The sequence below is a fragment of the Gouania willdenowi genome, chromosome 8, assembly GCF_900634775.1.
Source record: "Gouania willdenowi chromosome 8, fGouWil2.1, whole genome shotgun sequence".
NCBI lineage: Eukaryota > Metazoa > Chordata > Actinopteri > Blenniiformes > Gobiesocidae > Gouania > Gouania willdenowi.
The window spans coordinates 14,575,256-14,597,709 of record NC_041051.1 but is presented as its reverse complement, the minus strand read 5'-3'; the positions used below and the strand labels follow the sequence as shown (position 1 = coordinate 14,597,709).

The window sequence follows — 22,454 nt, the reverse complement described above, 5'->3', positions numbered from 1 at the left end:
AAAAATAATTGAGATAAGGCTATAACAAGACCCTAAAAATGAGTGCAAATATGATGTGCATGCTTATAGTGGGATGAAAATGCAGTAAGGCATGAAAAATGAGAAACAGTTGAAAATTAGAAAAAGATGACAAACACCCCAAATCTGAGGTAAGACTATATTAAGGCATAAAATTTGAAAAATTTTGATTTTTTTTTTTTTTCTGAGATAAAGTTATAACTGAAGCATTTTACAGACTCTGATTTTTGAAGACACCAGGGATTGATCAGAGAACTTCACACACACAAGGAATTTTCTCTACCACTAAGCTACATCTCAGCTGCCAGAAATATAAAATGGAATTTTAAATGAGAAAAACTTTGTGAAATGAGGAAAAGCTGACAAACACCCCAAATCAGAGGTAATTGTAAAAGCTTTAAAAAAGAAAAAAAATCTGAGATAAGGCTTGTGATAACGAGACCCTAAAACTAGTCTAAATGTGATGTGCACGCTTATACTGCGATGAAAATGTAGTAGGGCATGAAAAATGAGAAAAAGTTTCAAACTCCCCAAATCAAAGGTAAGGCTATAGTAAGGCATAAAAGTTGAAAAAAATTGAAAAAAAATAATTTAGATAAGGCTATAACAAGACCCTAAAAATGAGTGCAAATATAATGTGCATATTTATAGTGGGATGAAATTGCAGTAAGGCATGAAAAATGAGAAAAAGTTTCAAACACCCCAAATCAAAGGTAAGACGATACTAAGGCATAAAAATTGAAAAAAACTGAAGAAAAAAAATTGAGAAAAGGCTATCACAAGACCCTAAAAATTAGTGCAACTATGATGTGCATACTTATCGTGGGATGAAATTGCAGTAAGACATGAAAAATGAGAAAAATTTGAAATAGAGAAAAAAAATGGCAAACACCCCAAATCTGAGGTAAGGCTATAGTAAGGCTAAAAAGTAAAAAAAAAAAAAAACACTAATTCTTTTTTTTTTTTTTTTTTTTTTTTTAAATAAAGCTATGACAATACCCTAAAACTAATCTAAATATGATGTGCACACTTTTACTGGGATGAAAATACAGTAAGGCATGAAAAATGAGAAAGAGTTTAAAACACCCCAAATCAAAGGTAAGGCTATAGTAAGGCATAAAATTTGAAAAACTTTGCTTTTAATTGAGATTTTAAATGAGAAAAACATTGTGGAATGAGGAAAAGATTACACCCCCAAATCAGAAGTTTTTGTAAAAACTTTAAAAAAGAAAAAAATCTGAGATAAGGCTTGTGATAACAAGACCCTAAAACTAGTCTAAATATGATGTGCACACTTATAGTGCGATGAAAATGTGGTAGGGCATGAAAAATGAGAAAAAGTTTCAAACACCCCAAATCAAAGGTAAGGCTATAGTAAGGCATTAAATTTGAAAAAAATTGAAAAAAAATAATTGAGATAAGGCTATCACAAGACCCTGAAAGTGAGTGCAAATATGATGTGCATATTTATAGTGGGATGAAATTGCAGTTAGGCATGAAAAATGAGAAACAGTTGAAAATTAGAAAAAGATGACAAACACCCCAAATCTGAGGTAAGGCTATAGTAAGGCACAAAAATTTAAAAAGTTTTGAAAAAAAAAAATTGAAATATGGCTATCACAGACCCTAAAACCAGTGCAAATATGATGTGAAAACTTAAACTGGAATGAAAATGCAGTAAGGCATGAAACATGAGAAAAAGTTTCAAACACCCCAAATCAAAGGTAAGGCTATAGTAAGGCATAAAAATTGAAAAAAAACTGAAAAAAAAAAAGTTGAGATAAGGCTATCACAAGACCCTAAAAATTAGTGCAAATATGTTGTGCATACTAATTGTGGGATGAAATTGCAGTAAGACATGAAAAATGAGAAAAAGTTGAAAATGAGGAAAAAAAATGACAAACACCCCAAATCTGAGGTAAGGCTACAGTAAGGCATAAAAATTGAAAAACTTTGATTTTTTTTTTTTTTTCTTTTCTTTTGTTTTTTTAAATAAAGCTATCACAATACCCTAAAACTAATCTAAATATGATGTACACACTTTTACTGGGATGAAAATACAGTAAGGCATGAAAAATGAGAAAAAGTTTAAAACACCCCAAATCAAAAGTAAGGCTATAGTAAGGCATTAAATTTGATAAAAATTGAAAAAAAAAAAAAATGAGATAAGGCTATCACAAGACCCTAAAAATGAGTGCAAATATGATGTGCATATTTATAGTGGGATGAAATTGCAGTAAGGCATGAAAAATGAGAACCAGCTGAAAATGAGAAAAAGATGACAAACACCCCAAATCTGAGGTAAGGTTATAGTAAGGCATAAAAATTTAAAACATTTTGAAAAAAAAAAATTGAAATATGGCTATCACAAGACCCTAAAACCAGTGCAAATATGATGTGCAAACTTAAACTGGAACGAAAATGCAGTAAGGCATGAAAAATGAGAAAAAGTTTCAAACACCCCAAATCAAAGGTAAGGCTATAGTAAGGCATAAAAATTGAAAAAAAACTGAAGAAAAAAAAATTGAGATAAGGCTATCATAAGACCCTAAAAAATAGTGCAAATATGTTGTGCATACTTATAGTGGGATGAAATTGCAGTAAGACATAAAAAATGAGAACAAGTTGAAAATGAGAAAAAAATGAGAAACACTCCAAATATGAAGTAAGGCTTTAATAAGGCAAAAAAGTTGAAAAACTTTGATTTTTTTTTTTTTTTTTTAAATAAAGCTATCACAATACCCTGAAACTAATCTAAATATGATGTGCACACTTTTACTGGGATGAAAATACAGTAAGGCATGAAAAATGAGAAAAAGTTTCAAACACCCCAAATCAAAGGTAAGACTATAGTAAGGCATAACAATTAAAAAAAAACATTGGGGAAAAAAAAATCTGAGATAAGGCTATCACAACACCCTAAAACTAGCACAAAGATGATGTGCAAACTTAAACTGGAATGAAAATGCAGTAAGGCATGAAAATTGAGAAAAAGTTTAAAACACCCCAAATCAAAGGCAAGGCATAAAATTTAAAAAACTTTGGTTTTTTTTCTGGGATAATGCTATAACTGAAACATTTCACAGACTCTGATTTTTGGAGACACCAGGGATTGATCTGAGGGGTTCACACACACAAGGTATGCTCCCTACCACTAAGCTACATGTCAGCTGCCAAAGACATAAAATGGCATTTTAAATGAGAAAAACATTGTGAAATGAGGAAAAGATTACAAACACCCCCACATCAGAAGTAATTGTAAAAACTTAAAAAAGAAAAAAATCTGAGATAAGGCTTGTGATAACAAGACCCTAAAACTAGTCTAAATATGATGTGCACACTTTTTCTGCGTTGAAAATGTAGTTGGGCATGAAAAATGAGAAAAAGTTTCAAACACCCCAAATCAAAGGTAAGGCTATAGTAAAGCATAAAAGTTGAAAAACTTTGATTTTTTTTTTCAGCGATAAAACTATGACAATACCCTAAAACTAGTCTAAATATGATGTGCATACTTAAACTGGAATGAAAATGCAATAAGGCATGAAAAATGAGAAAAAGTTTCAAACACCCCAAATCAAAGGTAAGACTATATCTACTAAGGCATAAAAATTGAAAAACTTTAGGAAAAAATTCTGAGATGAGCCTATCACAAGACCCTAAACTAGTCTAAATATGATGTGCATACTTAAACTGGGATGAAAATGCAGTAAGGCATGGAAAATGAAAAATTGTCTATGTAATGCACAATCCAGATCTATGAAACTCAGTGGGGTAAGTGAAGAACCACCCCGTCATAACTGAGTCAATATTCATAAAGATTGGTTAAATACAAACCGAAATGTGATTTTTTTTTATTTTTCCAATGATGAGAGATAAGGATTGTTGGATTTTTCAAACCAATCCAGAATCAGTATATTGATCCAGATCAGATCCCATTCAAATTTTAATGGAATGTTCCATGGCGTAAGGTCTATTTTTGCTTAAAATTTTGTCAAAATCCTGCTAATCGACAAACAAACGCAGGTAAAAATCTTACCACTTTGGGGGAGTTAATGAACTGTCTGTCAAAATCTGCTTTGTCAATGTTGGTTTCTTTTGTTAGTAGACGCAAATATATTTTTTTGTATTGTGCTATAGGTTTATTTTGTATGTTCAGAATACGTGAAAGACTGTGAGTTCAAACTTGGTTTTGGTTGTGTGATTCATGTTTTGTTGGTCTTTTTATGGTAATGTGTTCAGTTTTGTTTCGAGGATTTAAGAATAGGAGCTGAAATTAAATTGTAAAATTAGTTTGGGAAAAAACAGACAAACTTGGAGATATTTATCGAGTGTTGAAATACCTGAATTGCTGCTGACACAGGGGAAAATAAAGATGAAAGAGCATCTGAAAAGAAGAAGAAATTGAGGAGTTTTAATAATAAATGGATTTTGGGTCATGAGTGACTGGTATTTGACCATTTGTTCACCTTTAAAATGTGCACTATACAGAAGGTTTACATAAAACATGTTTTATCTACAGTACATGTAATTCTTTGTACTGATTACCTCTTTTCTTTCTAACTTCAAACAACGTTCCAGATTAGATCTGTTCTGTAGCACTCATAATGTACTTCATTTTCACTGGAAAAAAAAATGGCTGGTGGAAAATCTGTTTGGCTGGTAACTTTAAGAATCTACTATGCTGGCTGGTGATCTAAAAAGTTAATTTAATGCCCTGGTGGTATGACTCAATAAGCAACCCCCAGGCGAGACCGCTGGTACCTGCTCAAGCCTCAGTTCACGTCATTGAGCACTGTCACAATGCTGCTACACATGCGTTCGTACTCACCCGAGGGACATCAGCGCTCTTAGACCTCCCACCCATCCACAAACGGGTTGTGTGGCCTCCTTGAGGGTTTTTGAACCTGCCTGTCAGTCAGCTTCATTGGAAATGAGTGTAGGATTGAGAGACAGACAGATAGATGAGCACAGAGTGGGGGCGGTGAAGGTAGACAAAAAGGGAGAGGAAGAAAATAGAAAACTGTAAAACAGAAGGGGAGAAACTAAATGGGGACAGGCAGATGGGAGAAAGGGCCAACAACAGGCCGAGGGCATTTAAAGATATTAACATAGAAAGCACCGTGATAAGACTGGAAAAAAACTTAAGTGCATTCGTAGCATTATGCTAAAGCTAATCATTGTTCTTCATATTTAAACATTGAGCTGCTTTCCACCTTTGGCTGTGATTATTAATTGCAGTCACTGTATAGTGTACACTAATGGATAAAAGAACACAAAAGACATTATTAAAATTTGTTTTTCTCATACACAAAGTTTGCAGAGACAGGGTCAAAGGTTTTCATTACTGTTTTCCCATATTCATTCAAAAAAATAAAATTTTTAATGTAATGTACACAATATACCAGTGCCATAAAACACACAGTCACAAAATATATCTGAATAAATGTGTTGTTTTTTTTTTAAATACTAGTATGAGTTTTGAAATGCTCCCAAACTTTTGAGGTTTTAGGTTGGTTCTTCTTTTGTTGTGCATTTCTTCTTCACAATGTAAATGGTGAAGCGACACTGAGTCAAGCAGGTCATACATGGTACTGCAGCAAAAATGAATTAGAAAGCGGCCTGATTTATCATGAATTTACAACTTTAAATGATGCGTTGATGGAAATTTTCATTGCCAACATTATTAATTATGTTACTAATAATTTTTGCATTATTGTATATATATTACAAATATGACACAAATCTCGAGACAGTCTATATACTTAATTCTATTTTTTTCTTTTGATCCCCCCTGGCAAGAATCTCAAAATCTGCCTATGTTTTTGCTCTATTACTACAAATAAGTGTTGCCAATAAGTAAATTAATTTACTTTTATTTCTTAGCAGAGTGAATCCCTGTATCTGTTACACCTGCCCTTTCAGACTACGCTCTAGCCCAAAGAGCGAGAAGGAATTACAAAAATTGCTGCAACTTCAGATGGAGAACTGAGCAACATATAAAACAAAACAAGTAGGACAAAAAGTCCATGACTGGTCACAGAACTGTTTCTAGGCCCCCAGTTTTTCTAACTCATTTAGAGATTCCTATCTTATTAAATTTCCCATGAAACGTTAAATGTACAGTATCTGTTAATCTTTCCATATCCATTGGCTGACGTCAGACAGTGCAACTTCAGAGTCCAATGATTTCGTTTCATTACGCCTCAACAACACAAGCCACAGCTTATGTTAGTAATTTATCCTGTTTTTATATCCTACATTTGTTCTAAAGCACATGTGTGAGAGAACCATTTCATTCTTCTCAGATGAGGCAGAGGAAGCAGCTTTGGGGCCATCTCCTATGGCTCATGGTTTAGAAGCATAATGAGGAACATCCAGTATAGGCCCAAAAATAATTCTTTTTGCAGAAGTAAAAGGATTTGATTACAAAAACTGGCGACTTTAGATAACAGCCTAGATTTGGCTTGCTATGTACAATCTACATTATTGGTAAGATTTGCTTCCTATTCCTTTTACAGCGTGTGTTAGCACATTGGCCTGTATAAATCAAACACACAAGAATGCAAACAGTGCAAAAAGCATATAGAGTGCAGTGAAACCATTTAAAAATTCACATCATCACATATTTAACAGTCAGTTATGATTTAGAGGATGTTGCCACATAAATCTCAGGGATGAGATGCAATGTGCTGATAAAAAATGTGTTCAGATCTTTCTCATCTCACTACAAAACAGTGTGTGAGCTTATCTCAACAATTCATTTGACTGTGTAGTTGTGATTATTATTGTATATATTATATATACAATGTACATACAATGTATATATAATATATACATAGCTAAACAAAAAGCAGACTGGTTAATTAAGAGTTGACTAACATAAATTTAAGACAAAATATAATTCTTTGGTAAAACCTATTTATATAGATTTCATTATTTTATTAATTTACATAATCCCATCATTGAGTTATCCATCCATTTACTAATACTAATACTAACAACATTTTTGTTTTGAGATTTCTTTTGCCTTATTTGGCCAGGTGGGGGCGACATGTCTCCTTATGAAATCCCCTGATTGTATTATTTATTCTCTGTCATATCACTGCTATTATATACTAAAGCCCGGGTTAACTTTTACCAGTATTTGTAAAATAGTATAATAGAAATATGCACATGGAACAAAACTTATTTATTAAGATAATTATAGATATATATCTATTTTTCACAAAGTTAAAACTATTACACCTTACCCAGAGTCTGCCATGATTTACTAAAACTGAACGAATACAGAGGTTCAGAATTACAGTTATATTGAAGGTATGGAAAAGTATCGCCTTAAAAACAGATTTTTTTGATTATTCCCTTTTTAGCATCAACACTAACAAACATTGGTTTATTTCTAGATAATTACTTTACCTTACCATGATGTTTTGTATTACATCACTCAGCTGACATCCGTCCCCATGGATACAGATAAGAAACAAGAGTTTATTACATGGAGTAAGACCATCCTTTCCAGCAACTCTAACCATTGGGTCACAGAAGAACCTGAGGCTGCAATGTCTAATGAGAGAGTGGGTGAGAAACGTACCAAACGAATCAAAGAAATGACTCAAACTGAGAAGGAATCAATAGAGAGAAATATCAAATGCTTTCATCACTTCATCCACCCCTCGTGACGTGGGGAGAAACTCATTGCCGATTGGATGTCGCGACTCGCGACACAGAACCACTCGAATTACCTCAAAATGTTAAAAAATTTTCAAGTTTGAGCGACTTGCAAATTGTCGTGTCGCTTGAAGGGAGGTTACTTGATGTTGCTTCATTTACATTGGTATTGAATGTAATAATCAATTGCCAGTTTCGTTGAAGTTCTTTTCGTTAGAATAGGTAGAATAATTAAGTTGCACTGCTTTGTGAATAAACTTTTTGGGGTTTTTTCCCTGAAAAAAAGTTTGACAAACCTAAAAATCAGGCCCGAAATGTGTCCGCAAATCTAATCACCTCTGGATCATGGAACTTGGGGCATTTTTGATAAAAACTGAACACTGGTAAGGTATATAATAACCCTCAAGCAGTCTTGGAGGTGTTTGTCGTGAAATACGCCTCATGTAAGAAAAGATTGCGGACTTTCGGTATCTTCAAGTTGTCATATATTTCAGGTGATTAAAAAAAATCCCTTTTGGGTGGAACTTGTTTGTTTTTACACTATTTTCATTTTTTTAAATGTTTGATTAAGTGATGAAACAAAAAAACTCTACTGAATAAGAAAAAAATATCATCATTTTGAACTAAAAACAGCTACTAAATAATGAGAAAAGACCAGTGGACAAAAACACATAATTAATTACATACACAGACCAACAGATTCATCCAGATTCTCAACAGGTCTGTCCAATCTACTGGGACAGTGTAGTGTTCAGCCAGGCGCAGGAACTGCTCTTAATTTTATTAAACTCTCTAAAAGCTCATTTATTCAAATTTTTGAACCCCCAATGCAGCCCAGTCTGAAAAAAGACAGAATCAACCTTTTCAAAGCCAAGAGACATGGCTGCCTTAGCTTTGTGTTCCTGCTAGCGTCCGTGATCTCTATAGCAGTGGTGGTGAATGCCTGGTCGGCACTGGAGGGTGTCATGCTGTTTCCATATTCTACCCCTGGGCCTCTCCACAGCAGTGGCCCACATGGGAAAGCGGGCCAGGCGGTGGGATAAACCAATTACCCCCCAGTCTGGAAGGACTCCTACCGGTGCATCATGTGGCGTCTCTTGGCCTAGCCCTCCTGGGTCCCAGCCCCATGAGAGCCAGCCGTAATTCTCAGAGATGAGAATTGTGTGGTTTCAAAAGCCTGCAGAGGGACTATATTTTAGCCAGAAATTTGACATGGTGGCCTCTGGAGACAATACTGAGAGGGTAGACTTCAAACTGGGCCTGTGAGATGAAAAATATGTGTATAAGACTTGATTTTTGCCCAGAAACCCTCAACATTAGAAGGATTTTTTATTGATATTAGAGGGATTTGCCTTTAGTTGCTGATTCCAACAAGTGAAATAGGCCACAATTAACCTTTCATGAAGACACCAAGAAACTCAAGCTAAACAAGCATAAACACAGCAAACGATAGTGGCAGAATAAAACCCGACTCCACCCCATGGTTCCTATATTGCTGATCCCTGATGGTTTCAGGATGACAGCAGCTGTGACAATGGTCATTATGTCGGCCTGGAGGCCTTGTCGCTGGTGAGACATTGTGTGGGGCCCCTTTCACCACACAGTCATTTACACTTTCATTGGCAGCTATTTAGTCCCCATAAAAAGTTCAACACACCAATTTGTGAGCTCTGCTCAGCCAACTAGAAATGTGCAGTATAGCTCAGAGAGCAGTGGCTTTAAAAGTCAACTAATTGTTCCCTTCTTTAGGGAGTGGCTTCAGGGGGAGGATTCCTCAGCTTTAGGGGCCTCACATCTGTTTATGCAAGGGACCAGTGAAAAAAACTCTATAGATACGCATGATTCAGGCAGCTCTGCACTGTGATATCTAATATTCTGATATTAATTTAACCCACGCACTATTCTTTATTGAACAGAGACTATATAGATTACAGTTAAAATGAAATACTTCATTAAACACCACATTTTTTTGATTACTTTTTCATGAACTGGATGCATTTTAGTCACCGATACAAACTCAGACTATGATAAGGAGACATTTTTCTGTTCAAGACACAATCGTGCTTTAATGGGTAAAACAGAATAAACAGCACACAAAATATGCACTCATTGTTCATTCAATTTTTACTTTTACATTGATTTTTTTTTTTGGTCACATATTTTCATAAGGGATAATAGTACCCAGTTGTAATCATCATCATCATTCTTTATTTCAGACTCAGGAGTCCATTTTAAAAGCAAAGACAATTAAAAGCTTAATAATGAAAATGAAAGAAAAGTAGTCAGTTTATTGACAGTAGTTTGTTTTAACTCTCCATTAATAGTCCAAACACAAACCATGATACAGTCAATGTAAAAATGGCATTAACTATCAGTTTACATTTTTACATAAAACCTTGCAATTAAACATGTACAAATGCACAAAAATGTACATTTCTATTCTAGAAGAAATTGGCAGATTATAACCAACCTTCACAAGTTCATAAAATAAACTGGTAATAACAAAAGGTTCTGCCTCCCTCCTGTTTTAGGCACTTCTGCTTGAGAACAGTTGATGGGGGCGTTATCACACCCCCTTCTCAGGCTGCAGGGTTTAGGGCCATGATGGTAAAAAGACAAAGGTCGACCCTCTCCCAGCTTCAGTGCAGGAGGCCCTGCAAACACAGCTTCCCTGATTGATTCTGTAGAAATTCCCCTGCTGGAAACACTTGATGCCACTTTTCTAGCACATGACAGCATTACAGGGACCCCACAGTGCTACTGGGTTAGAAACTGCATGAACACAAACGCCTCCTCAGTTTAAAGGGAAATCACATGAGTTTCGGTGCGCCCTCAGGGCGTTGTGGTAGAGGGACAGGAAGTCTTTGTATCTCGGGGCACATCCTAACCAGGCTTCTCCAAAGTGTTCACAACCTGTAAAGAGAAATTCTCCATCTCCAGGCTTCACGCGGCACTGCAGGAGAGTGTAGATGTTTCCACGCCAAGATGGAGACAACCCAGATGGATCTCGCAGCTGCTCAAAGACTCCACCTCGCTGCCAGTACACCTTCACTGCTGATACCTCCACTCGTGAGATCTGACGTTGGAGGTCATGAGACACGTTTTTTATGTGGCCTCGGACAACTGAAAAGAAAGGGAGACACTTTTAGATTTAAGTGCAACGTATGTGGGTTTAATCATCTAAAACACGCGTGTCAAACGCAAGGCCCGGGGGCCATATTTAGAGCATCCAATTCGGCCCACTCCAGAAAGTAAAAAAAGACAGAGAAACCATGAATTATTGTGTAATTTACCAACTAACAGTTGTAAATATCTCCAAAATAATACACAAATTAAATGAAATTCCACAATCTTAGCAGGGCTCACATCTTCCTTACGTTTATGTCACATGATGGCAGTCCTTTTTAATCTCAAATTGTTAAAAGAAATGTCATTTTTTCTAAAATCCAGCAATTTTCTTCAAAAGATTCCACAAAATGTCCCAAATACCAAAAAATTGGTGACAAATTTGAAAAATTGTTGATATGTGTCACTTATTGCTTTGATAATATCAGTGCCGTACATGTACATATACAGTACATACGTAGAAGTGCAAACTAGAGAACAATAATGTTCGAATTACTAATTTTCCTGCCTACAATCTGTGGCCAACTGCTTTGTAATTTGGCCCCTGAACTAAAATGAAACATGCTGGACTGCATCCCTCCAGGAATTGAGGTTGAGACCCCCCCTTGATGAAAATAACAACCTTTCTGATTGTTATGTTGTCACTATTTTTTGTTCGAATTAGTCGTTTTCTGTGCTTTCCACACTACCTTACAATAATAGTAGCTTAGTTCAGTGTTTCCCAAATGACTGTATTTCTATATGTTCACTTTGTGAAATAAAGTGTACATCTAGTTCAACTAAAATTAAGTAAAAATACATATTTGAAACATGATCAAAAACTTTGCGGTCGCCAGAAATTATTGATATTAAAATGGGGTCACAAAAAAAAGGGTTGGGAACCACTGCACTAAGTACTTATTTACAATGAGATTCCACCAGTTCATTCCATCATTATGCTCTATAGTTGTTTTTAAACAGTTTTCTAAGCAAAATGTTATTGTCGGCAAAGGGGGTAGTAATGGGACAGATATTAAACCTAAATATGTCTGTTCAAAAAGCCAAACAATGAACAAGGGAAAGGGTATTCACCAAAGTCGCTGTTGCAGATGGCCAGGAGGAGTTCTGTGTCATTGCAGGGTCGACATGAAGCTGTAAGTAAAAGAAAAACATTAAAACTAAAAGAATATTTTTTTCTCCTACAGCGTTGTGACCATTCTTCTAGGCCTTTCTTCCTGAATCTTAACTTCTAAGTCAATCATTACCTTGCATGATTGTTCCCTTCAGCACTGACTAGCAGTGATTGATAGATGGCTGCCATCTCTCCTTCTTTTGCATTGACCTCAAGTCTGACCAACACCCTGGATTCAGTCGTCCCTTAAAGGAAAGAATGTGGCTACCTCATTTTCTCTCTTTGAGTGCTCTACCCACTGCTTCATCTCCAGATTAAAAAACCCACGCTGGTCTTGACCCTGTGTTTAACTTCTTTTGTATCTCTCTAATTGAACGACCTCATGCCAATGCAGCAGACAACAGGAGTCAAACACCCAGCCAGACTGTCAATGGAGAAAAAAATAAACCCAGCAGCTGTGTATTATACACACAGTATGACATCACCGCACTGGGAACGGCCCGCACACATGGATAAATGCTAATAAACAGACGCACACAATGATGAGGTATTTGAGGAATCTGGAAAGTATTTGCAGTCGTAATTCAGGCCCGTGGGCCCAGTGCCCTCCGGCCGGCCTGTGGTCTGCTCCGTCCGCCCTGCTTTGTCCACTGACAGAAACCAGACAAGCAGACAAAACACAGGACTGACCAGCAGCTGCATGCTTCAGTCCCAGAGACAGGGCTCTGTAATCAAATAACTATTATGACTGCTTCTTCCCACACCGCCTCATTTAGTCTCCCACTTTTTATGGTCATAAACTTTATTTATACAATATTTTTCTATGTTTTTTGTGCTTGAAAATGTATATTTGTTAGTTTAACTCTTTGTATGTCTAAGGGATGTATAACATGTACATGTAAGAAGAATATAAGTTACAAGTAAACTGAACAACATGACAATGACACAAAGTAAATGTAAAGCCTGGTTATTTTCTGGAGGTTGAGTTTCTTTATAATCAAGTATCAGATTAATTTAATAATTTCAGTGAAGGTGCAGTATGCAAAAAAAAAAAAAACTATAGAAAATTTAGGAAACTGTGTTTTAAACATTTGTATGATTGTAAAGTGTTTGGAACAGGGAGGTTTTGTTTATTCATTTTATAATGACATTTAGCTGTTATTTTTATCCAAAGCGTAGTACAACACAAGCAGTTGGGGTAAAGGGCCTTGCTCAACATCCCACATCGAATTTGAACCAGTGACACTCTGATTACAAGCTTGCTTCCTTAACCGTTACACCATAGTATTCAAACTCAATAAACAATGTGTTTTTTTTAAACACTTCTTGAGGCTGTTTGATCAGCCCTTGAAAAACATTAGACTAAGGAGATCCCAGATCTCCTGTTGGTCCTTGGGTTCCTCCTAACCAGAGTTCATTGTGAGAGTAAGTTGTTAATTTAGTCAATAAAATATGCAACCTTGCAATCAGTCAGATATGAACGGCACCTTTGATAACACACAGAAAACACAGAGAAATTCATTGCGTGAGAGTAAATAACATGGTTTTTCATTACGCTGTAACTAAATAAACGCAGTGTAGTTAAAAGAAAATCTTGAGACATTTCAAAACCTTTAGAAAAGATCAAACAATATGACATACCGTAAAATGAATTTGTCGCATGTTGATATTCCTATGACCTCATGAGAACAGAAATGTACTTTACAGCAACAGATACAAACTGATTTAGTTCTGACTAAGTAGGTTTAGTGACAATCATTCAGTTCGGCTTTTTTTTTTGCATAAATTTCAATAGTTTTTCTTTCTTTTATCAGGTTTGAAATTGTCATTCAAAACACTGGAGAAAACAACTTATAGACTTAAGTTAAGGAGGAGCACTGGATGAAGGTGTCGGTGTTAGAACCTCACTCACTCTGTAACCCGCTGCAACCCAGGCTGGGGGCCACTCTCCTGTTTCCTGTCAGCTCATATCTGAAGCCCACTGTGCGCCTCCTCCAGGAACTCTCCCTCTGCGGGTTGGTCTGGAGGTAAATAGCAGGCCTGTGCTCCCCGTCTGTCTGGAAACAAAACACCTTCCTCTGGGGCTCCTCGCTGCCTGTCACCAGCAGCTGCAGCTCCCCAGCCCGTTCGATGAAGGCACTGGCTCCTTCAAAGGACGGATATGGTTGAATGCAGATGGTGGAGCTCTGTGTGGTGGACAGATTGGGCTCCAGGACGACCCGGAGAGCCTGGCCCGGGTAGACCCACCTCACCGAGCCATGAGTGCAGCGGAGCCGCACCTGGAGAACCAACCTGGGGTCTGTGCCAGCTGCAAAACCACTGAAGGAAGAGAGATGGATTACATCATTACATCAATGCAGATGTTACAAAGTCATTGTCAATTCTAGCTACAGAACACTGTAAACCCAAATAAGTTTCCAGAAATCGATTGCCTCAATTTTTTTAAGTTGATTAACTTAAAAGTCAACATTTTCCAGAACTTAAAAGGTTGGATGACTGGCTACTTGTACTTTTTGATAACAGTTAAATTAAAGTGCAATATGAATTAAGTTTGTTTCCCTATTTGAAACAATAACACTTTTCATTCTTAGCATGTAATTACCTAATTCTATTAAGTTGTGTTTTTAAATGATGCTTACTCATAAATAAATATAGTTCCATTTACTCAAAAAATATTAGTTTGTTACTCAAAAATGAAGAACATGTTACACCAACTTGGCATAATTAAGTTAGTAGAACTTTTTCTATCACTTTGAGTATAAACTACTCAATCTATTTAATTACTTTGAACGTGGGTTTACAGTGTACAGTAGCATCCTTATATCCTCTCCTATTGGAGACATTAGTGGCAAAGGCACCTCATGCAGCCCTCTGTCTGATTTAGTGCAGCCCCCAAGGCGACAAAATGACATAAAATGACTCCAAAAAATACAAAAAAACAACAAGAAGGCAAGGCCTTAGTCTGGCGCTTTTCATATACAAGGCAATTTCAAATTGTCAAAAATATACTAAAATGACAGAAAAATATACAAAACAACAACAAAACCCTTTGTTCTTTCCTGTATCAATGCCCAAAATGGTGAGTATTTTAAATGCTGACATAAATTTTAAAAATGTGGCCCTCGGATCAAACAAACACATTTTCATGGCCCCATGTGTTAAAAGATTCCCGTCCCTGTCCCACCTTAATCAGACTCCAAGGATCATTTTAGCATAGCACAAATAACATCAATACTAATCATAGAAATATTATTGAAATATTTTATCCTCATCCTCATCTTCTTTATATTTGCATGACTGACACATGAACACACTGATAGAACCTCCCAAAATGTGACATTAATCTTAAGTCTTCACACTGACTCTGCAAGTTCCCTCAGAATAGACTTTAAAGTTCTGCTGCTGGTTATAAATCTGTGAATGGGTTTGGTCCAGAATACATCAGTGAGATGTTAGTCAGGTATGAACCCAGCAGATCTCTCAGATCTATAGACATATATTAGATAGTGGAGCCCAGAGTTGACAGTAAACATGGTGATGCTGCTTTTAGTTGCTATGCTGCAAAGAACTGGAACAAAATTACCAGCAGAGCTGAAGTCAGCATCCAATGTGAACAGTTTTAAATCAAAGTTAAAGGCACTTTTTTTTCTCTACTGCGACTGAGGGAGATTTTTTTATTAACGTTTTTAATGCTGATTTTCATATTCTTATTGATTTTTAAACTGTTAAATGTTTTCTGTTGCACTTTTTTAATCCTGTAAAGCACACTGAATTGCCTTGTGTATTAAATGCGCTATACAAATAAACGTGCCTTGCCTGAGGGACTCACTACTGACACAAGTAAAGTTTCTTACCTTCCTGTCCAGTTGCACACATCTGCTGCAGAGTGAAGAGCAACAAAACACAAGATTATTATCACACTGGGAACCATCTCACACGCGCAACGATAAGCATGTCAACGGAAAGTGAGAGGAGCGCGTGGCAGAGAGGACTGTGTACTACTGACTCTGAGGCGCGGCGCAACTCACTCTCTCTCTCTCTCTCTCTCTCTCTCTCTCTCTCTCTCTCTCTCTCTCTCTCTCTCTCTCTCACACACACACTCTCTCTCTCACACACACACACACACACCACTCCCTCTTCGGCGCTAATTAGGACTGATCCACTGATCCAGTGTTGGGAGGGGTAGGGTGTGGGGGTGGTGGGGATACTTACCTCTGCGTGTCTCTGTCTTTGCTCTTTGAACTGAACAAAACAATGTTTAACAAAAAAAAAAAAAAAAAAAAAGAAGAAGAAGAAGCGTTTCGCCATCTGTTAACACAAACACTCCTTTTCAAAACAGTAATTAATTCCCTCCCACTAACTGTCAGAACTGTTTTTTTTTTTTTTTTCCCAGTTAAATGTCTCAAACTGTTTTGGTTATTTAACCCAATACCAAACAGAAACCACATAAAAGCTGCTTTCATATTAAAGAAATGTCTAATTCATGTCTCCGATGGAGGCCTTTTTTTTTAAGGCCAGCCCGGAACAGAGAAATGGGTCAGCGTTTAGTGCTTGAGCCCCCTCTGGTGGGGAAATATATATCACACAAGTCCAACCACATCTGGAATCATCAAAGAAGTACGATGCAGTGACACATCTGCACCAGCAGGCGGAGCACTTTGATTCAATGCCTCCACTGAATGATCAAGGGGTGTCAAACTCATTTTAGCTCAGGGGCCAAGCACGGAGCAGTCTAATATCATATAGGCCATAGATTTTTGCAGGAAAACAAATAATTTCAACATTTTTGTATACCCTAGTTAACGCTTCTGTGTATACGTAAAATACAAAATATGTAAGAAACTGACAATAACCAAACAATAAGTGATAGCTATCAGTACCAACAGAATCTTCACTTTTATTTTCCTAGGTTTTGTGACCAATTTCTATTTAATTATGGAAAATATTATGTAATCGTTTAAGGAACATTGAAGAATTCTGTAAGAATTTTGAGATGTTTCAACGGTTTAACGTTAAAAATGGCTGCAATCCTGCGATATAAGCACAGAGGAACATTGTTGAGTTTCATTTACACAATGATTCATCATGTTTTCTGTCATTTTTACTTCCTCCCTCGGGCCAAATTTGATGCTCCAAAGGGCCGAATTTGGCCCTCGGGCCTTGAGTTTGACACATGTGATCCAGAATTCCAATGTTTTAACAATCATACACTCAAACAATAATTTTTTAAAACGAAAAGCAGATGTGGTTTAATTAGGTGCAAGAGAAGTATTTGCTCTGAATTTATCTTATTCGTCTTATTTCCTCTTTAATTGACCTTTATAGTGTCTAAACACAAACATATGCAAATGAAAAAGGATAAGTCCACCCAGACAAGTGTAAATCAGACAGAGCTGAGCTGTGGATGGTCAGATCTGGTCATGTGTCACCAAAAAACCAACGCCAAGAGAAATGAATGGAGGCTTTGTGTTGCAGAAGCGGCCTTGGCACAGTTTAGGCCTGAATCCCTCACACACACACACACACACACACACACATACATACACACACACACACACACACACACACACACACACACCGAGGCAGCGCGTGTCATTCAGGAAAAGAAGACTTAAACCCTTAATACCAGTTTCAAACCTTTATCAAGGAAGTTAAAGTCATTTACAGTAAAGCTTTACAGTCAGACATAAACCCTGTTTGAACTCATTGTTGTTGCTTCGGTGAAATGATGAGAAACAGTTTAAAGTATTTAACTTTAAGTGTTTGCCTCTACCTTTTCAGTGACTTTTGGAGATAAAAAAAAAAATAAATAAATAAAGATGTGGTAAAGCGTGATCAAACCCGCCTGCAGGGTTCAAACCTACTTTTTTTTTTAAATTAATTTCTATTCATTGCATTTTTCCACAATCTATGGGCTTTGCTGTGTGTACGTGCGTTGGTGACGTATGCATTTTAACCTCTGAGTGCACGTTATCATTGGTAACTCTTTCCTCCCAAGGTAAAAAATAAATACAAATATAATAATGTATAAAAAAAAACAAAAGAAATACGTATGATGAATTCAATAATACTTGATTGCACTAATGAATGAAGATTTTTCTCAATTATTTGATTGTTTTTGTAGTCATTACTTAGATATTAATGATATATAACAAAGAAAATATGCATGCAGTTCCCTTTAAGAAATAAATTTGTATGGAAAAGATTTAAAATTTAATTCAATCACTTATATTATTTCAAATGAATCTGTTTACCAATAAATGGTTGTACTTTAAATAAGTGTATAGGGCATTTTAGAATAAAACACATTTAGGATACAATCGAGAGACATTGTCATTTTATTAAATGTGGAGCAATTAATTGTAAAATACAAACATTGTGCGATAAATTGACAGAGAAAAAGGAGTTTGTATTTGAGCATTTTTACATTCTGACGAACTTAAGTTTAATGGCAGTATAGAAAATATATAACATCACTGTTTAGTAGCTTATTATAATATATCTTTCATATATTCTCTTGATTGGTGCAGAGATCACTCTTCTCATCTCTTCTCTGTGAAAAAGCCTTTATCCGTGGTGCATTCTCTGATAGTGACCGTCAGCAAGTTCATGGTGACGTCCGTCACCGTCACAGAGCCCACGTTCATCAAACGTGGGCTCCAGGCCCCCGGGGCCCGCTGCGGGGCGGCCTGGAAGGTGCTCTCCCTCCCTGGGTGTTTCCGCTGAAGAGTACCGGGCTGTAGGACCCCCGCCCTGCTCCTCTCACCTGTTTGATCACCTTTACGCACATCTGGGCTGAACGCACAGGTGTAAGAGCGTGCACAGTTGGATCTGGGAGTTATGGTGGTTTTCTCCTGAAACCTCCGGGTCAGCTGGAGAAGGCTGTGGTCGGACGTTTCACCGTGATGGTGCATGAGATGTCGGGAGGTTTTGGACTCGATCAGCGACCTGCTTCGTTTGGCGTCCGGTTCCGATGGCTCGCTCCCATCATCCTCTGCGTAAAGCACGCGCAGCTTCGGTTTGCGTCCTCTCTTTTTAGGGAAACTTTCTAAATCTGTAGCGATCACATCAGCTGCTTTGGGCCTCCTCTCTGGCTCCGGGGGTCGGAAGAGGAAACTTTCCCCTCTGTTGATCGAGCTTGGAGGAAAGATTGTTGGAACCACTGCGCGTAAACCTTCCCGGGCCCTGGGTGTCAGGACGGGCTCCGGGCTTGGGTAGGAGACCCGGATCCCTCTTGGAGACTCTCTTCTAAACACATAGTTTGTTTCTTTGGTCCTAGCTTTAGCCTGAGGGAAGAAAAAACTGTTTGTTCATTTTAAAAAGAACTTAAAGATGAAATGTGACCTTTGAGACCTCCAAGAAATACAGCATATATGCACTAATAGAATTTAAATCTATATTTGTGATTTAATGGACATTCCACAGAAAAAAAAACATGTCTATACACTAATACTTTGGTTATTTAGGGCAGCGATTCTCAACTGGTGGGTCGGGACCCGAAAGTGGGTCGCGGACTGCTGGTCAAAAATAAATAAATACTTAATGTCTCTCATGTTGGACTTGTCTCTTATTTTGAAAGCAACGTTTGTTATGACATGGCATGCTGTGAAATGCTTGTTGCACAAGACGATATGTAGATTTAAGTTTAAAAATAAGATTATATGTGTTTTTAAACACTATTTTTGAAAAACGAAATTTAGTTGTTTGTTCTAAAAATAGAAAATTAAAATAATAATAATAATTAAAAAGTGAAAATCACACACCTTCAGAAGAAAAGTCTCAGACTTGGGTCCTCTCTTTTTTGGGCCGAACAACTCTCTTTCTCGCTCTCTGTGGGAGAAATGACACAATTCAATATATTTATATTTCAGAGTTAAAAAAAAAACCAAAAAAAAAAAAAACTACAGGACCTGATAACAAATAACTTGTTGTAGTTTTTGACGTAAACGTTTTAATAAAATATCTATTTGAATATGATTGTCAAACCATCACCTCTCATCGAAGGCTGCAAACAGACGTGCGTCCAGGATGTTTTCTTCCGGTTCCCACGTGCTGTACCTGTGTTACAATAAGCCACAGAGAAACAGATTGTTGTTGTTGTTAATGGCAACACAATAAATAATCTTTAATCAGAGACCATAGACCACTGTGACACTGAGTGCGTTCAGACATAGCCGAAGAACGAAATATATAAGGGTCCACACACACACACACACACACACACACACACACACACACACACACACACACACACACAGAGAGAGATAGAGAGAGAGAGAGAGAGAGAGAGAGAGAGAGGGGACGTGACATGGATAAAATGATCCACATTTGGTGCAGTAGTGCGCTCGGCCAGGATGGAGCGCTGTGCCACACTGTCTGCTTTTATACTCACTTCTGAGACCAGCCCTTCCATTTTACCAGATATTCCCAGCGACCCTGCAAAAACAAAACAAAAAAAAAAACACAAAGCCCATGTTTAGTTGATCAGAAAGCGGCCGATCGGCCCTGCACAAGCACAGTTACGCAATGAACGCGGAGAGGCGATCAGTGAGAGGAAGCGCAGAGAGTACCCGTCGGATCCGCCGTTTGAGGATGGACTCGGCTGCGAAGACGCTCTCACCGACAGCAGAGAGCTCCATGCCTCACCACACACCTCCTTTATTGCTCTCTTATATTATTTTGCAGGGTTTTCCCCCCTCTCGTCCTCTTCTGCCCGTTTAATTCCGCACATCCCATAATACGCTATCTGAGAGGACGTCATCACGTCTTCTGCTGTTGCCAGGCACCGCGGTGAGCAGGGCGGACCGTGGCGGAGCGCATTGGCCCGACCGGGGCTGCGTGAGGGGGCGGGGCCCCGCTGCCCGGTGCTGCCACAGGAATGTGAGGATAGATAGATAGATAGATAGATAGATAGATAGATAGATAGATAGATAGATAGATAGATAGATAGATAGATAGATAGATAGATAGATAGATAGATAGATAGATTTTAGTATATATAAATACTATATTATACAAACACATACAAACAGTGAAGTGTATATATATATATATATATACACTTCACTGTTTGTATGTATATACTGTATGTATGTACATTTATAACCTACCGGACGTGTGTATGGATGTCAAACTCTATACATAACATTTTCCCCTTTTATCACACTTCTAATTTAATTGTAAATTTTGTTCCACACATAGTGAAACCATATTTTTATTCTTTTTTTTATCGTTTTGCACAATATTTTTTATTGATTTGCACAATAATTATTTTTGTGTGCACATCGTTCTATGACACACTTGCTTTTGGCAAAGTAAAGCTTTTTTGAATTGATAGATAGATAGATAGATAGATAGATAGATAGATAGATAGATAGATAGATAGATAGATAGATAGATAGATAGATAGATAGATAGTGAGAATATGAAACGTCCACTCCACTATAAGCATAATTCAGTTGAAATAATGAGGTCTGCGTGTTTTCCCTGAAAGGGCGATGGCAGATGTTTAAATAATTGTACGTGTTTGTGTGGCATTTCTGTCAATAAATAAACCCAAACACTGAAGAGGTTATTATTGAAATGAAGTGCGAACTTATTCATGTGGAGTGGAAACTGTTTTATATTTACATGTTTTACATTTCTTATGAATATGTAAATTATTTTTTTATTTATATTCTATATTGATTTAAAACGACATATTTATGGAATGTTTTTGGCGAGGGCTGCTTTTTAACAAAAAATAAATTATATACATTAACTTTAAGGCTTGACATGCATAACGCGATGGTACAAACTATATATATATATATTTTTTGTTTCATTACGACAATATCCGCAAATAATCAAATTATGACATAATATTTGCTCATGCAAGACCAGATATTTAGAGGATGTATTTTTTTTTTCAGGTAAATGTGAACTGAACCTCTAAATAAGTGAATAAAAAAAAGAAAACTGCATCTTGAGGCTTTTGTCATCATAAAACAAATGTGCATTGGTCAGAATCTTCTTTATGTATAAATATTGCCATAATTATACTTTTTTAACACAATACGATAAAATCAAATTACCTTTGTAATTTCCAGATTCCTATATCATGCATTATTATTATTATTATTATTATTATTATTATTATTATTATTATTATTATTATTATTATTATTATTATTATTATAAATATTATTTAGAAAACTGGTTATTTATAGACATTTTCCCTGAATACTTTGTTTTATAATTAATAATTTTAAATCTTACAGCTGGACATACAAACGCCGTCGGCCTCAAATTTATTTTTTCCCATTTTATCAAACAAAATGTTACTGTTATTTAGAGTATAAAATATAAGGGTGATGATAGAATAAAAAAAACAAAAAGCTCTTGGAACAATTTTCGGTCTGTAAATGCCACCAACGACCTGTTCCGTCGTAAATTAAAGGACATAAAAATGGTTTAAAGGGTTTATCTTTTTAAAAAAAAAATTGAATTAGAAGTGTTTTAAACTATTCAGACTAAGAATTTAACAGTTTCA

At 36.6% G+C, this 22,454-nt stretch overlaps 2 protein-coding genes across 2 annotated transcripts; both read right to left on the bottom strand.

The window, feature by feature from the left end:
* Positions 1–9,973: 9,973 nt before the first annotated feature.
* Positions 9,974–15,910, bottom strand: LOC114468724 (meteorin-like protein). Its single transcript, XM_028455766.1, has 4 exons — positions 15,778–15,910; positions 13,836–14,242; positions 11,884–11,943; positions 9,974–10,809 (listed from the first exon to the last, which is right to left on the bottom strand). Exons 1-4 carry the CDS (start codon positions 15,852–15,854, stop codon positions 10,481–10,483), a joined length of 873 nt encoding a protein of 290 aa, XP_028311567.1. The 5' UTR covers positions 15,855–15,910; the 3' UTR covers positions 9,974–10,480.
* A 2,368-nt stretch (positions 15,911–18,278) lies between these two features.
* Positions 18,279–20,753, bottom strand: cbx8a (chromobox homolog 8a (Pc class homolog, Drosophila)). The gene is made up of 5 exons (XM_028455394.1): positions 20,494–20,753; positions 20,316–20,359; positions 19,916–19,981; positions 19,687–19,753; positions 18,279–19,209 (listed from the first exon to the last, which is right to left on the bottom strand). The coding sequence occupies exons 1-5, from the start codon at positions 20,560–20,562 to the stop codon at positions 18,466–18,468; spliced, it is 990 nt and encodes a 329-aa protein (XP_028311195.1). The 5' UTR covers positions 20,563–20,753; the 3' UTR covers positions 18,279–18,465.
* Positions 20,754–22,454: the final 1,701 nt, after the last annotated feature.